Source organism: Phascolarctos cinereus, unplaced genomic scaffold, assembly GCF_003287225.1.
Source record: "Phascolarctos cinereus isolate Bilbo 61053 unplaced genomic scaffold, phaCin_HiC Scaffold_4;HRSCAF=312, whole genome shotgun sequence".
Classification (NCBI taxonomy): domain Eukaryota; kingdom Metazoa; phylum Chordata; class Mammalia; order Diprotodontia; family Phascolarctidae; genus Phascolarctos; species Phascolarctos cinereus.
In genome coordinates this window covers 341869980-341886680 of record NW_027555847.1, presented here as the reverse complement: position 1 = coordinate 341886680, position 16701 = coordinate 341869980, and the positions used below count along the sequence as shown (strand labels likewise).

Sequence of the window (16701 nt, the reverse complement as noted above, 5' to 3'; positions counted from 1 at the left end):
GACTCAAGGAGATAATAGCATCTTTTACTAGTAGCCCATCCAAAACCTATTTCCTTTAAAAGTAGCACATGAAATTTTCTGGAAAGGTTCATGAGATGATGACTACAATGGAACATGATCCCAACTTTAGTATAGCCTGGCCACAACCTAGGCTATTACTGTCCACTAGGGCTATTTATGTATCAGTTAATCAAGTTATCATCAATCTTGGCTTATCTTTCTAACAAATTTGTAGAGAGTCTAAATTGAAATTTGTACTTTATTTAGCAGGCAATGGGGAATTATGAATGGTTTGTGAGGATCAGAACTATACGCTGGGAATATAATGTACAAGCAGATTGTGCTTCTCAAGTTCATCCTCTAGTTCCTTGGTGTTCACGTGCAGGAATTGCATGCTTCCAACTTTTACAAGATGATAATAATAATAATAATAGCTAGCATTGATTTAGGTTTTACTATTGCCAGGCAATTTGCTAAGTGTTTTACAAATTTTATCCCATTTAATCCTTACAACAACCCTGGGACATAGGTGTTATTATTCTCTTCATTTTACAGTTGAGGAGATGGAGGCAATCAGGGTTAAGTGACTTGCCCAAGGTCACACAGCTAAGTGTCTGATAATTAATCTGAACTCAGGTCTTCCAAACTTAGGGCTCAACCATGACGCTATCCATTGCACCCCCTAGCTGCCAATTAAGGAACCTAATGCCACAGAAGTATCTTTTTGGCAGGCAGCTAGCTGGCACAATGGATATAGTAATAGACAAGTAGCTGAGAAAACTCAAGTTCAAATCCTGCCTCAGACACTTACTAGCTGATGTGATCCCAGGCAAGTCACTTAACCTTGGCCTGCAACAGCTCCCTTAACTGTAAGACAGGAATAATAACAGCAGTCTCAGCCCAGTTTGAAATCTTTAAGGAACCAAATATATATGCTAGCTATTATTATTTCAAAACAATATTTTGGGGCAGTTAGGTGGCGAAGTGGATAGAACTCCGGCCCTGGAGTCAGGAGGACCTGAGTTCAAATCCTGCCTCAGACACATAACACTCACTAGCTGTGTGACTCAGCAATTCACTTAACCCCAACTGCCTCACCCCTCCCAAAAAAGTGTGCATATATATATATATATATATGTATATATATATATATATACACATATATATATATATATATATATATATATATACATATTTGTTACCTGTTCCTTAACAACATGTGTTTAAGTTGATTGTTTCTCATCTAACTACTCCTACACCTGAAAAGAAGCCTCTAAATAACAATGGGAGAAGCGAGGTGGCACAGTGCATAGAGTGCTGGACCTGGAGTTAAGAAGACTCAGCTTTTGGAGTTCAAATCTGACTTCAGACACTTACTAGCTGTGTGACCTTGGGCAAGTCACTTAACCGTTTGTCTCAGTTTCAACATCTAAATAAAAATGAGCTGGAGAAGGAAATAGCAAAACACTCCAGTATCTTTGCCAAGAAAACCCCAAATGGGGTCACAAAGAGTCAGATGTGACTGAACAACAACAAATAATAATGACAAGAGCTAACATTTATATAGTGCCTACTGTGTCCCAGGTACTAAAGCAAACAGAGGTTGATGGACTTGCCCAGGGATACGCAGTGTCTAAGACTGAATTTGAGTCAGAATCCTGACTCCAGGACAGACACTCTGTTGACTGTGTCACTTATCTGACCCCTAAATAGTGATTTTGAGATTTATCTATTCTTTTTTGGTTTTAATAACTAACAGATCAACACATTGGGATTTTCTAGTATTTTGGTGTCCATGATAGACAAACCTAACTCTCTTCCTGAACTCTAAAGAAGCCAATTTCCTTTTGTATGCCTAAAGCCTCCTACAGCATCCTTACAGCAGGAAGATTGTTCCTCTACAGAATAAGCGTAGATGGAACTTGGAAAAACCGGAAATAGAATCATGCCTCAGACACCATGACGGGATTTGGATTTGATGACCACTAAAGTCCATTCCACCTCTAATTCTCTGATCCTATGATTATATGAACGTATTAGCTGTATGATCCAGGGCAAGTCACTTAACCTCTCTCTCAGTCTTAGTTCCCTCACCTTTAAAATGAGGGGATTAGAATCATTGGTCTCAAAGGTCTCTTCCAACGTTCAATCTATCATTCTGACTACTAAGCAACAGTGCTCCACTCTACATACCGAGTGAAGCCTGAAAAAGGGCAATGCAGAGAGAAGGCAGGAACAGATTAGCTGTCAGACTCCCTTCAATCAGCCACACCAGTGGCAACTTTTCCAAAGAAGAGTAACTATGATTATTTCAAAGTGACCAATTTGGCAGGTTGCCATAGCTGCTCCAGAATTCTGACTCCCAGCCAAGAACACATACGTGGGTAAACCTCATATTTGTAGAGGGTTTTATAAGTTTACAAAGCACTTTCACATATATTGGTTCCCTTGGTCCTTCACAACAATCCCATGAAGCAGACATTAAAGATATTCTAATACCCATGTTTACACAAGAGAAAATGAGGCACAGTTGCTTAAGATTACACAGCTAGTAAATGGCAGGCCCAGGACTAGACTTGGTCTGGTCCTAGTCCAGTGCTTAATCCTTAAATTGAATATCATAGTATTTTAGAACTGAAAAGAATTTTGGAGATTATCTCATCTAACCCATTTATTTTCTCTTTTAATCATATTTTTATTGGTAGCTTTTGTCTTTATATTGCCTTTATCTCATAATATTTCTCTTGCCTAACCATCAGCCACCCCTTGAAAGAAGCATTAAAAAAACATAGAAAAAGCAGTTCACAAAACCAACCAAAATATCAACTGTGTCTGACAATAGATGCACCCAAAGCCTCCCATCACTACAAAAAGGAAGAATGATGCATCTTCTCAACTCTCCTCCAGTGCCAAATTCGTTCATTATAATTGATCAATCAACTATCAACAAACATTTATTAAAAGCTCTGTGCTAGGAGCTGGACATACACACACACACACACACACACACACACACACACACATATACACACTGTGAAAAAATTAGCTTTACTTAGAAAGAGCTGATATTCCAATGGAGGAAATAACACATATGAGAATATATAGAGAGAGAATAAATAAATAGAATAAATAGTAGTTAAGCATAAGGTAGTAAGTGGAGGGCTATAGCAATTGGTGGGATCAAGAAAGACTTTGTGTAGAAAGTGGTGATATCAGGCAGAGGTGAGGAGGGAATGCATCCCAGGCACAGGGGATAGCCAGTGCAAAGGCACAGAGATGGGAGACAAAGGACCAAGTGGGAAGAATAAAGAAAAGGTCAGTTTGTCTGGATCCTATAATGTGGGAAAGGGAGTAATGTATAACGAGGCTGGAAAGATATGTTTGGACCAACTTCGTTTGTTTGTTTGTTTTTAAAGGGTTTAGCTTTTAAAAACCTGGGAGAGGAAATTATACTTTATCTGAGAGGAAATAGGAAGTCACTGAAGTTTACTGAATAGAAGACTGACATGGTCATCTATAGGTCAGATAAATCACACAGCATTCTGTTTGAGTTTCCTAACTCCTAGTTCATTGCTTCTTATCCTACATCAGTGTCAGGTTGAATGTTGTGTAATGGAAATTCCTAGAGGTGACATTACTAAACTTTTTATAACCAACTTTCATGAGGATAAAACTCCAAAATAAGATCGATTTTAGAGTGACAGATGTAATTAAAATTACTGGCAAGTACAAAGACTCAGTTGACAAAAGACTAATGAGTCAGAATCCAATTTAAATTTAAACAAAACTGAGACCTGGTGTTTCTGGAATACTTTATTTTAAGAAAGTACAAAAATACAAAGTAATAAACTACTTTTAATGAATTTCATAATTAACAGTGTTAATAATATTATCCATAGGTTCATTAACAAAGTCTATAAATTGTAATGTTAATAAGTTGACACATTTTTCACCAGAATAACAATTCAAGAATTAAGCTTAATTGATTTTAAAACAAATAACATGACATGGATTGCCTTACATCATCTATAATAAGTGTTAAACTCCTAGAAAGAATATGTCCCAAATTGCTGCAGATATCTGAGATCAAATTATATTTCCCGGAGAAATTTGTATAGAACGTTCAACTGATAAAGCAGTTAATCCAAAAGGACAGTTCAAAGGGTTTGCATTATTGTTTTTAAAGATCTGTGAGATACAGTGTAGGCATGGTGTTTTCACATGTTTTTAAATATTTAATTAGTTGTATGTTTTTCTAAAGCAGCAATTTAGATCATCCTCAAAGATACTGCTAGTCTCTTCAGGGAAGAGAAGAATGTGAAGGGAGTTATAAAGTTAATGGAGCTATGGACAGGGGGCATCAGCCTTTCAAGTTCTCCAAATATACTACCATTTATTAGGAAAATGTTTGATCCTCTGGGTCATTAGCTAAAGAACTTATCTCTAAACAGATTACAGCATTATACAGTGAAATAAACTATTTTCATGCCCCTAGCTTGTCTCCTGGCTGTATTCCATAAGCAGGCAGTGTGAAACTTTATTCAAGAAAACAGCTCTTGGTTAGTTCCTAAACCCTGAGACCATCAGGGCCTGAAAGCATTATCTTTGAGGAGTGAAGAGAGTGCAGGATTTCCTGTGCATATCTGAAAACAAATCTGGTGTAGCTATTAGGCCTTGCATCTGTTCAAAGTCATTTTTAAATACAAATACTCAAAATTGCCAATAACATGGCTTCATAATGAAGGAGAGAGGATGCCCACCCTAGTCCAATACTGTGTGGTGGAATAGTATAATATCTTTATCAGTAAATCAATCCAAAAGGCACAAACTATCTATCTTCGCTATGATAAGGTACTGGCTAGATTACATATGTGCACACATAGGTATGGATAAATTATGTGTATATGTGACAAACGTGCATATAAATAGATATAAAATAAACACCATGTAATTTTGGTAGAGGAGAGAGCTAATGGGTAAGGAAAGAGTCAGAAAAGATTTCACAAAGAACATAGCACATGAGGTGAGGACTGAAGGAAACCTGAGATTTTAAGAATTGGAGGTGAGGAGGGAGGACATTCTAGAAATTGGAGACAACTAATGCAAAATCACAGAGACCATAAAATACCAAAAAGGGAAGTGTGGCCGAACAACGGAGTATGTGAAAGGTAGTGATGTATAATAAGGCAGGAAAGGTAGGATGAGACTACTTTCAGAAGAGCATTATTTTTTAAAATTTATTTATTTTATTCTGAACGTAAGAAATAAAGCAAGCATTTCCATAACAAAGTGGGATATAAAAGCAGAGGATTGCACCTGAAATTGCAGGTGCATTATGTACAACTTGATATTCCTTTCAAATATACAACAAAGTTATCGTGTAACTTTCTTTTTTTTCCCCTCCCCCCCAACTTTGAGATGGCTACCATTAGACACAAATCTGTATGTGTATAAATATAAAATATACACAGATATACGTGTGTGTATACATGTGTGTATACATATATGTGTATACATGTGTGTATACATATATGTGTATACATGTGTGTATACATATATGTGTGTACATATGCACGTGTCAGTTCTTTTTCTGGATTCAGATAGCGTCTTCTTTCATGGGATCTTTGCAGTTAATTTGAATATTTATGATAGTCAGAATGACTTGGTTGCTCAAAGTTGTTCTTAAAACAATATTGCTGTTACTGTATACAATGCTCTCTTGGTTCTACTCATTTAGCTCTTCATTATTTCGTGGAGGTCTCTCCATGCTTTTCTAAAATCACTGAGCTCATCATTTCTTATAACAGTAATATTCCATCAGAACATATACCACAATTTGTTTAGCTATTCCTCAGTTGATGGGCATACCTGCAGTTTCCAGTTCTTTGCCATCACAAAAAAGAGCTGTTGTAAATATTTTAGAACATGTAGGTTCTTTTGCATTTTCCCTAATCATCTTGGGAAACAGATCTAAGAGTGGTATTGCTAGGTCAAAGGGTTCAATAACAAAGGCAGTTCAATAACTCTTTGGACATAATTCCAAATCTCTCTCCAAAATGGTTGGATCAGTTCACAGTTCCACCAATGAAGTAAGTAAGGTCCTTTGTCACTTTCCCCTTCTGTCATTTTAGCCAATCTGTTAGGTGTAAAATGATATCTCAAAGTTGCTTTAATTTGCATTTCTCTAATCAATAATGACTTAGAACATTTGTTTCATATGACTATAAATTGTTTTAATTCCTTCATCAAAAAACTGCCTGTTCATATCCTTTGACCATTTATCTATTGGGGAATGATTAGCATTTGTATAGCTTTGACAAAGTTCTTTATATATTTGAGATGAGACCTTTAGCTGAGGAACTGTCTATAAATTTTCCCCCAGTTTTCTGCTTTCCTTCTAATCTTACATTTGTTTTATTTGTGCAAAAAACTTTTTAATTTAATGTAATCAAAATCATCCATTTTACTACCAGATAATTTTGATAATTACTGCCTTACAATATAGTTTAAGATCTAGTACTGCTAAATCTCCTTCCTTTACATTTTTTCCCCATTAGTTCCTTTGATATTCTTGACCTTTTGTTCTTCCAAATGACTTTTCTCATTTTTTCTAGCACCATAAAATTGTTTTTTGTAATTCAATTGGCACAACATTGAATATACAGATTAATTTTGGTAAAGTTATTTTTATTGTATTGTCTCTGCCTACCCATGAACAATTCATATTTCTCCATTCATTTACATCTGAATTTATTTATGTACAAAGTTTTTTATGGTTTTATTCATATAGATCCTGGGTTTGTTTTGGTAGATGTATTCCCAGTTATTGTATACTGTCTAGAGTATTTTAAATGGGGTATCTCTAGCCATCTTTTCCTGCAGGATACTATTGGTGATAGGAATGCTGATGATTTATGTGGATTTACTTTATATCCTGCCACTTTGCTTAAATTATTAATTATTTCAATTAACTTTTTAATTGAATCATTAGGATTTTCCAAATATATAATTCTATCATCTGCAAAAAGAGATAGTTTTATTACCTCATTCCATAATCTGATTCCTTCTATTTGTTTTTCTTCTCTTATTGCTATTGCTAGGATTTCCAGTACAATGCTGAATAATATTGTTGACAATGGGTATCCTTGTTTCATACCTGATCTTACTGGGAAGGCTTCTAGATTATCTCCATTACAAATAATGCTTGCTAATGGTTTTAGGTAAATGTTTCTTATCAATTTAAGGAAAAGTCCATTTATGCCTATACTTTCAAATATTTTAATAGAAATTATTGTTGTACTTTATCAAATGTTTTTTCTGCATCTATTGATATTATCATATGATTTTTGTCACTTTTATTATTGATATAATCAATTATGTTAATAGTTTTCCTCATATTAAATCATCCCTGCATTTCTGGTATGAATCCCACTTTGTTATAATGCGCAATCTTTGTTTTAATATTTTATTTAGGATTTTTGTATCCATATTCATTAAAGACACTGTTCTATAATTTTCTTTCTTGGTTTTTACTTTTCCTGGTTTGGATATCAGTATCATATTTTTGTTTCATAAACAAGAGTTTGGTAGGATCCTTCTTTGCCTATTATCAGAAAAGCTTTAAATGTCAAACAAAAGGACATTTATAGTTGATCCTAGAGGTAATAAGGAGCCATAGGAGTTATTGAGAAGGGGACTGATGTGTTCAGATCTGTGCTTTTAGAAAATCCCTTTGGCTACTGTTCAAGGGTGGACTGGAACTTTAGGCAAGAAGACCAATTAGGAGGCTATCTCAATAGTCAAGGTGAGACTGATGAGGACCTGAGGTCACTGGGTGAGTAGAAAGGAAACTTACATGAGAGATGTGGAGATTTAAAAACTAAAAACAAACAAAAAAGATTTAAGAATAGATAGAATATGTGGTTATGAAAGAACGAGGAGTTACTGATAAAACTGAGGCTGCAAACCTGATTAGAACAACAGAAGTGCAGCTGGTAGAAACAGTGAAATTGGGAGGACAGTGAGTTTGGTTGTGTTAAGAATGAGTTGCCTAACAGGAATCCAGTTTGAGGTTTGTTGTGGTAACACAGCTCTATCCCTAATCATTAACTCCCTCTAATACTGAGATGTGTGGGATGGGATGAGGGGACATGGAAGAACCATGGGCCGAATTTCATATCATGCTACCTTAGGACTGAGGCAGGACAAAGGAGTTGGTTTAGGAAGGGGGTGGAGAGGGAATAGATAAGGAATACTTAAAGACTCCTTTGCTCAAAAATGTGTCTATCCAGTTTCTATGCGGGATTGCATCTCCTCAAAGACAGCCAAGGGAGGCTGATTGTGGGAGAGTCACAATGACATGTAATAGAAATGCCTCCAAGAGATCTTGGAACATATTTAGGCATTACATGCCTGGGTCTCCTCATTTTCTCTACCACGTGAAGAGAGTATTAGGTTCCAAGAAGAGAGCAAATGTTCCCGGGCTCACCTCGTTGGGTGTTGCTGTTCAGTCATGTCCACCTCTTCATGACCTCATCTGGGGTTTTCTTAGCAAAGATACTGAGTGTTAGCCATTTTCTTCTCCAGCTCATTTTACAGATGAGGAACTGGGGTAAACAGGGTTAAATGACTTGCCCCAGGTCACGCAGCTAGGAAATATCTGAAGCCAAATTTGAACTTGGGAAAATGAGTCTTCCTTACTACAGGCCCAGCACTCTACCATGTCACCTCGCTGCTCCAGGTTACAATGCATTTACCAATTAGATACTTTTTTTTTTTTTGGCAGGGGAAAGGTGTGAGGAGAGAGGAAGGGAAATCAAATCATAGCTGGATAATATTGTTTTGCACCTTAGAAGGAATTACTTTAATCAGACATTGAGAGTAACACCTGGACCAGATTTCTTAACCTTTTTTTTGAGTCAAGGACCCCTTTGACAATCTGGTAAAACCTATCAGAATAATGTTTTTAAACTCATCAAATAAAATACATAGGACTACAAAGGAAACCAATTATACTTGTAACACAAGCAGCCCCGCCCCCTGCCACCTGAAGGCCAGGTGTGCTAGATTTGACCATTTCACCCCTTCCTCAGGGTTCTCTGGGATCCTATCCTTAAGAGGACTGAGGGGTGGGCTCTCTGCCATTGCCCCAGCTCCCACTGATGACATTCCCCCTTATGTAGGGGGTGTGGTTCCCCGCACCCCAGTTCCCATAAGCCAGTAACAACCATATTAGCTTTTACACAGAAATCTTTACTTCAAAAGGTAGGATCACAAACATACATTTACTTCCCCATCATGTGAGAGGCATAACCCTCTTTCATCTCTTTGTACCACCTCGGTCACTCGAGAGGGGAAAGGGGTTAGTTCAGGTACTCTAGATCACAGTATTAGTTCCAAGTCCAAAATCCCTCTGGGGCTGGAGTCCCCTTGCACCCTGGTTTCTCCAGGCTTCCATGCCAGTTTGGCTGGATACACCACCCTGCCTGCAATCCTGGCTCCAAGTTTGCCAGGGTTCAAACTCCCAGGTCTAGGGGGATCATTTATGAAGCTGAGGACAAATAACACAGAACAAAAACAAGCACCCCCAGTCCCATTTCTTAGGGTAAAAGAGAGGGAATGGAATAAGGATAGTCCATCCTCGCTGTGGGTAAACTGGGTAGATGCAGCAGATAAGAGGTGCCGAAGACAGAGTAACAGAAAGAAATCAACCTGCTGGGTCTCTCCAGTTTTAAAGATGCAGGGAGCCAATAAAAGGAGACTAACCCCACCCATGTGGTAGAGGAACCAGTGTGCTCCAGGTTAGGCAAACTGGACATGCTCAAAAGGCTCCTCAAGTAGACCTCCATGTTAGATAAACTGGGTGTGACCCAAATATAAATATCAAAATATTTTTCTAAAACAAGTTTATAGACCCCAGATTAAAAACCCCCTGGCTTAGATACATGTTGCTGGGTATTTAGGCAGTGAGACTTTTGAATGGGGAAAAAAAAAGAAGAAAGAAGTATTCTTGGTGAGAAGAGGGAATTTGGATAGCCAAAGGCACTGTTACTAACCTTAACTCAGAGATTACTGTACAATAAGCAATTTTCTAATGAAACCAGGTAGTGTAAGCAGTTGACCTGGAAAATTCAGGGCCAGAATAATGTTAGTTGAAAACTTTCAGCCTGATTTATCCAATTGCTCCCCATTTTTTTCCTTGATTTTGGCCAGTTACATTTGGCCCCACGCTACTGTGAAGAGAACTGTCTCCAAATCCAGCATTTTACTCAGGCTACTGCTCTGCAGAAAGTGCAGATTGATAGTTTTGGATTCTGCAATTCCCAGGACACGGGGTCAAGTAACTGCAAGGCTTTCTAAATAGTAAATTCCACAAATGCTTTCTGGACTATTAGTTAAAACTAGGCCATTCAAGGACAGTTAGAAAGATCAGAAAGACAACCTGGTTGGTGGAGTTTGCAAAGCTATAATGCCATTTATTTTGGAAACCTATGACACACAAACCCCACATGTATATCCAGTTCAAACTGGCAATCAGCTGAGTATACACATGGGAGCCACGGGAAATGGTGGGTCACAGTGGTCAGTCAGAGCTAATGGTACCCACCCTCCTTATAGCAATGACTTTTGTGCTTGGTCCTTTCTATGTTAAGAGCCCTGGATGTGGAGTCAAAGGGTCTCAGTTTGAATCCTGCCACTTACTACCTTCCTGACCTTGAGCAAGTCACTTAGCCTCATTGGGCCCAATTCCTCACTTCTAAAAAGAAGGAAAGTAGGGGAAGGAGAGATTACTAAAATCATTGACCCTTTAGACCAGAGATTCTTTTTCTTTTTTGTGTGTTATGGAGTATGCTGGTAAATGTTTAGCACCCAGCTCTCTGGGGGAAAAAAAAAACACTTTAAAGGTTAACCTGCATTATTAACATCTTAAAATCAGTTAATTAACAATAACATTTTAACATTTCATCACTTTCTTCAGTCTAGACAATCAACCAAACAATAAATCATGCCCTGATCTGTAGATTGCCAATTTGAGATGTAACTGCTCATGCTGAAAATTTAACAGTGTACTTGCTGCCTCCAGCAAGCCCCTGCATGTACCCCTTTGGCAGTCTGATGAAGTCTATGGACTTTTCTCAGAATAATGTTTTTAAAGGCCTAAAATAAAATTCATAGGATTACAAAGGAAATCAATAATCAATCAGTAAACATTTATTAAGCACCTACTATGTGCCAAGTACTGTGGGGATACAAAATGATAGCTAACGTTTACCACTTATATAGCACTTATTATATAGCAGGCATCTAACTAAGAAATTTACAATTGTTATCTCCTTTGAACCTTACAACATTCCTGGAGGTGCTCTGTGTGTGTGTGTGTGTGTGTGTGTGTAGTGTAGTGTATGTAGTATGTGTGTGTACACATATATTTGTTTGTATATATAAAATATGTATTATATATAATATATACATATATGGATTATACATTTTTCCATTTTACAGATAAGAAAATTGAGGCGGAGGTTAGGTGACTTGTTCAGGTTCACACAGCTAGTAAATGTCTGAAGCCACATTTGAACTCAAGGTATCTCCCTGAGCTCCATTCACTCCCCAACTAACTTTAAAAAAAAAAAAAATTTACACAGAAATACAGGTATACAAAAATTTTAAGACATATTCACAGATCTTTCTCTGCGTTAGATCTAACAGAATGCCTATTAGCTCTCTGGGTCCTGGGCCTGTTTCAGTTTTATGTGTTATCTGCAGAGCTTGGTACATAGTAGGCGTTAAATAAATGTCTGCTGAATGTTCAACGAATGAATGACTCCCTTCCAGTTCTAAGGCAGTGAGGCTTCCGTGTGCTGCTGCCACTGCTGCCGGCACGGGAGGGGCAGAACTGGCGGCGCGGAGACGCTTCCAAGCCGCCCCGTGCCCCTCCCGCTCACCCCAAGGAGCGCGCGCAGCAGCTCCCCACCGAACAGTCGCTGACCCATGTCGGCTTGTCATGAATAAGGCCAACTCCAGCGAGCCGAGCTCTAGTGCTCAGTGAGCCTGCGCAAGCCTCATGCGCCGTCCCCCGCTTCCGTAGCTTTACGTACACCGGTAGAGACGTGGCTAGGGAGGCGGTGTCCGTTGCGCAGGCGCACTAGCCAGCCGCCGTTGAGTGCGCGCTGCCGGCCGGCCTGAGTAGGGGCTCGCGGAGCTAAGTCGTCGGGTTTTAACCGCGGCTCCCTCCCACCCGGGGCGGCGGGGTCTAAGCGCCGCGCGCGGCAGGAGGAAGGTCCCGCGGGGCGCTCTTTCCCTCCCTCCGCGAGCCGAGTACCCGCCCGGCGGGGCGGCGGCCGCAGCGGGCAGAGCCAGGCCCGAGGCGGCGGAGCCCGGCCCCTCCGCCCCTCGCCGGCCGCCCCCGCCGCCAGCATGAAGCTCGTGAGGAAGGACATCGAGAAGGACAACGCGGGCCAGGTGACCCTGGTGCCTGAGGAGCCCGAGGACATGTGGCACACGTACAACCTGGTGCAGGTGGGCGACAGCCTGCGTGCCTCCACCATCCGCAAGGTGCAGACCGAGTCGTCCACTGGTAGCGTGGGCAGCAACCGCGTGCGCACCACGCTCACCCTGTGCGTGGAGGCCATCGACTTCGACTCGCAGGCGTGCCAGCTGCGGGTCAAGGGCACCAACATCCAGGAGAACGAGTACGTCAAGATGGGCGCCTACCACACCATCGAGCTGGAGCCCAACCGCCAGTTCACGCTGGCCAAGAAGCAGTGGGACAGCGTGGTGCTGGAGCGCATCGAGCAGGCATGCGACCCGGCGTGGAGCGCCGACGTGGCCGCCGTGGTCATGCAGGAGGGCCTGGCCCACGTCTGCCTCGTCACGCCCAGCATGACCCTCACCCGCGCCAAGGTGGAGGTGAACATCCCCCGCAAGCGCCGGGGCAACTGCTCGCAACACGACCGGGCCCTGGAGCGCTTCTACGAGCAGGTGGTGCAGGCCATCCAGCGCCACGTGCACTTCGACGTGGTCAAGTGCGTGCTGGTGGCCAGCCCCGGCTTCGTCCGGGAGCAGTTCTGCGACTACATGTTCCAGCAGGCGGTGAAGACGGACAACAAGGTGCTGCTGGAAAACCGGTCCAAGTTCCTTCAGGTACAGTAATCAACCGAGCCAAAGGGAGGACCCAGATGAGAGCTTGTGGGTTGGCATAAGTCTTAATAAATAGAGTAGGAGTGAGGATGTGTGAAGGGATGGGATGGGAAATAACTTTCTGATTCATCATATCCAGTCATCCCTAAAATGTAACCTGGGCATTAAGAGAAAATGCCTCATTTTTTTTCCATATTCATGTATGTATCATATAGATATACTTAACAATAAGCAGGTTGATACTAAGAGAGTTAAATGTCTGAGAAATCTATATTATGAACTCCTGAAACGTTTCTACATAATTTGTAAAGCAAGGTTAATGTCTTGTATGCTTTGACACTTCGGTTAGGGTTGACCTATTTAATATTAATTGGACAGGTATGAGTTAACTTTTTAAAGGTAGAATATGTGCTCAGAATGATGTCATTTAACTTCTGTAATTATGATTCCAGGTACATGCCTCTTCTGGACACAAATACTCATTGAAAGAGGCCCTTTGTGATCCTACTGTGGCCAGCCGCCTCTCAGACACCAAAGCTGCTGGTGAAGTAAAAGCTTTAGATGACTTCTACAAGATGTTGCAACATGAACCTGACCGAGCTTTCTACGGACTCAAGCAGGTGGAAAAGGCCAATGAGGCCTTGGCAATTGACACACTGCTCATCAGTGATGAGCTCTTCAGACACCAGGATGTAGCCACCCGAAGCAGATATGTGAAATTGGTGGACAGTGTCAGAGAGAATGCAGGCACTGTTCGGATATTTTCTAGTCTTCATGTATCTGGGGAGCAGCTCAGCCGGTTGACAGGAGTTGCTGCCATTCTGCGCTTCCCTGTCCCTGATCTCTCTGACCAGGAGTCTGGTTCAAGTTCTGAAGGCGATTAATGACTAGCACTTGTAAAAAGAGACCATTTACTGCCCAACTCCTTCACCTGCTTGAACTAATACATAGAACAGATGTTCTCAGATCGAGTGTGAAAGCTGCTAGGGAGATCATTTTCATTTACATGAGAGGTTTTTCTTGTCGGGCTGTTTTCTTTCTGTTGTAAGACCTATACAACTAGAAAATAAATTAAGAGAAAAGTAATGTCTAATTTTATTCTTATTCATATTGGCAGTTACTTTTAGGATAAAAAATGGCTTAGAGATATTTAGAATCTTAGAGATACTTAGAATAAGCAATTTGATAGGAAAAAAGTTGTTACATCAGCTGCATTCAGTGTGTATTGTACTGGGGATAAGCTACTGTTTTTGTTTTTAATTTGTATTTTCAGAGTACATTGTGGTAATTTTACTTCACAAATAGTTAAACTGAGTGTTTTTTGAAAGATAGATAGAATATTCACCAAAGAAAAGCTAAAAACTGACATTATTGTTAAGGAAATTACCAGGAATTGAATGAAAGCTTTTTTAACATTCCAAGAAGCCATTGTGCTTATCCTTAACTGTTAACCTTATGCTATACTGTGCACTACTTAGCCTACTATTCATGGAGTTTTAGAGTAGGAAGGAACCTTTGTAAATATAATACTTGAATTTTACAAATGATAAACTCAGGTCCAGAGAGATTAAAGTGACTCCTGAGGTCAAGCAGCTAATTATTAGCATAGGTCATAGTGGAATCTAACTTTGACTTCATGTATATGGTCTTTCTATTTATACCAGGTACTTATTTTGGTTTGTCAAATTTATTAATAGTTGTATACTTAAATACCTGGGAGCTTTAAAGCAGTGTTTTCTAGATTCTAAACAATTTTGGTTTAGTCATACAATTGCACCATGATTGAATAGAGCCTATATGTAGCAAAATAATAAGCAAGGACATGTTTGACTTATAATTGAAAAAGGATGCTAGGTAATTCTCCAGTTCACTGCAATGTCAGTTAAATGATCTATTCCTATTTGAAATAGTGGATTTTATTTTGCTCATTGTCTATGGATATCAAGTGGAAAGTTTTAGACATTCATTAACTCCTTATCAGTCCACAATGGTATAATTTATTTCCTGTTCTAACAGCTGATACCTGTAAATAAAATCTACTGATAATCCTAACTACCATTTTTACCAGTATTTTACATGAATCTTCCCAGCAAATCTCTTCACAAAGTTGCTAACCCTGAGTAAAAATAGATCTTGCTTTTAATCCAGGCTTCTCCCCCCCACACCTTACAATTTCTCTTTATTGAAGCAAAAAAAAAAATCATGTTCCCCCATCCACACACATGCACACGCATGTGTATACACACACACACACACACACACACACACACACTTTAAATAAGCTTATATTATACTTGACAAAATGAATGGCATTAAGATACATAACATATATTGGTATTTTAACTTAACCTCCTACAACACTTCATTTTCAGATACAGCAAAGCAATAGGATGATACATGTGTCATTGGCTTATGCTAACTAAATATGGCAGACCATTAACATACAGCAATTTGATAGTTTGACATTGTGCATATATTAATCACTGTTTCAGTTTTGTTGATTTGATTGATTTGAACTTTGCAGTGAAAACTGGATTATTCATGTAAAAGTTGTACTAAAAAAATCCAATAATTTTTACCATTGCTTCACATTTTCCAGAAAGGCATGTCCTTTAGTTCAGAAAATTCTGCCTTAAGCTAAGATGTTTTCTGTTGTCAAATGGCCAAAAAACAAATGTACTCACATGTAGGCCATGCTTTATACCAAATTAAGTCTTTTAAAGATACCCATAACAGTATTAAGATAATTCGCATCATTGTAACCACGAGGGGCCACCTGAAGCTTAGGAAGACCGGGGTTCAAGTACAGTTTCTGATGTGGTGTTCTGAACCTGTCATTTGATCTCTCAGGCCACTCTTTCAGACTAAATTGCTGAGTAGTTTCAGGTCTGCCTTTGTCTTGTCCAGGGAATTTCCTCACTAAGAATTCTTTATGTCAGGGAAATCACAGACCGTACCCAAAGAGCATTTAAATCAATAAGGTCTGCTTGTGTTCAGATTTTAATTCTTTTCTCCCCATAGTAATCAAATACATATCTGAAAAAGTTCTCTAATATTTAATAACTTGTATACCAGATAATAAAATTTGTAAAGATCTTTTATTTCCAAATCTCCCTTTAAAAACAAGTGGTTTGAGAATGGCTTACTTTTCTTTTAAATCTGAACAAAGAAGACCATTAAATGTTTTGTGTGAAGAGGATCTGTGGAATTATCAGGATTCAGAAGAGGAGGCGATTCCTACGAGGGTTTCTGAGAGTAGGTTAGTGGAAGATGTCTGGGGGTCTTGAGTTTAAATAGGCCATTGGTTAAGAATAAAACATTTTGAGTAACATAATGGTTCCTTTTATGCTCTTAAAATCTTGATGCCTTTAATAACTTAAAAACATGTCATGGCTTATACCTTTCAGGAATATATTGGTGCACAAATATTTATCATTTTTCAGTTGGAACAATTTGAAGCTTGTTTTGGTTTGCCTTTTCTTGGATTTCTGCAATGCAATGGTGCTTTACTTCGGTATGCTCAATTTGGAGTGGAAAAAAAAGGCATTTTAGTAAAGTCCT

At 39.3% G+C, this 16701-nt stretch overlaps 2 protein-coding genes across 3 annotated transcripts in view; both read left to right on the top strand.

Annotated features, from left to right (window-relative positions):
• The window catches only part of ITGA1 (integrin subunit alpha 1), a 194379-nt gene that overhangs the window by 6037 nt on the left and 171641 nt on the right, over positions 1 to 16701 (top strand). The gene's annotated exons all lie outside the window — the stretch shown is intronic.
• Positions 11461 to 15192, top strand: PELO (pelota mRNA surveillance and ribosome rescue factor). Its single transcript, XM_020996837.2, has 2 exons — positions 11461 to 13143; positions 13593 to 15192. Exons 1-2 carry the CDS (start codon positions 12418 to 12420, stop codon positions 14022 to 14024), a joined length of 1158 nt encoding a protein of 385 aa, XP_020852496.1. The 5' UTR covers positions 11461 to 12417; the 3' UTR covers positions 14025 to 15192.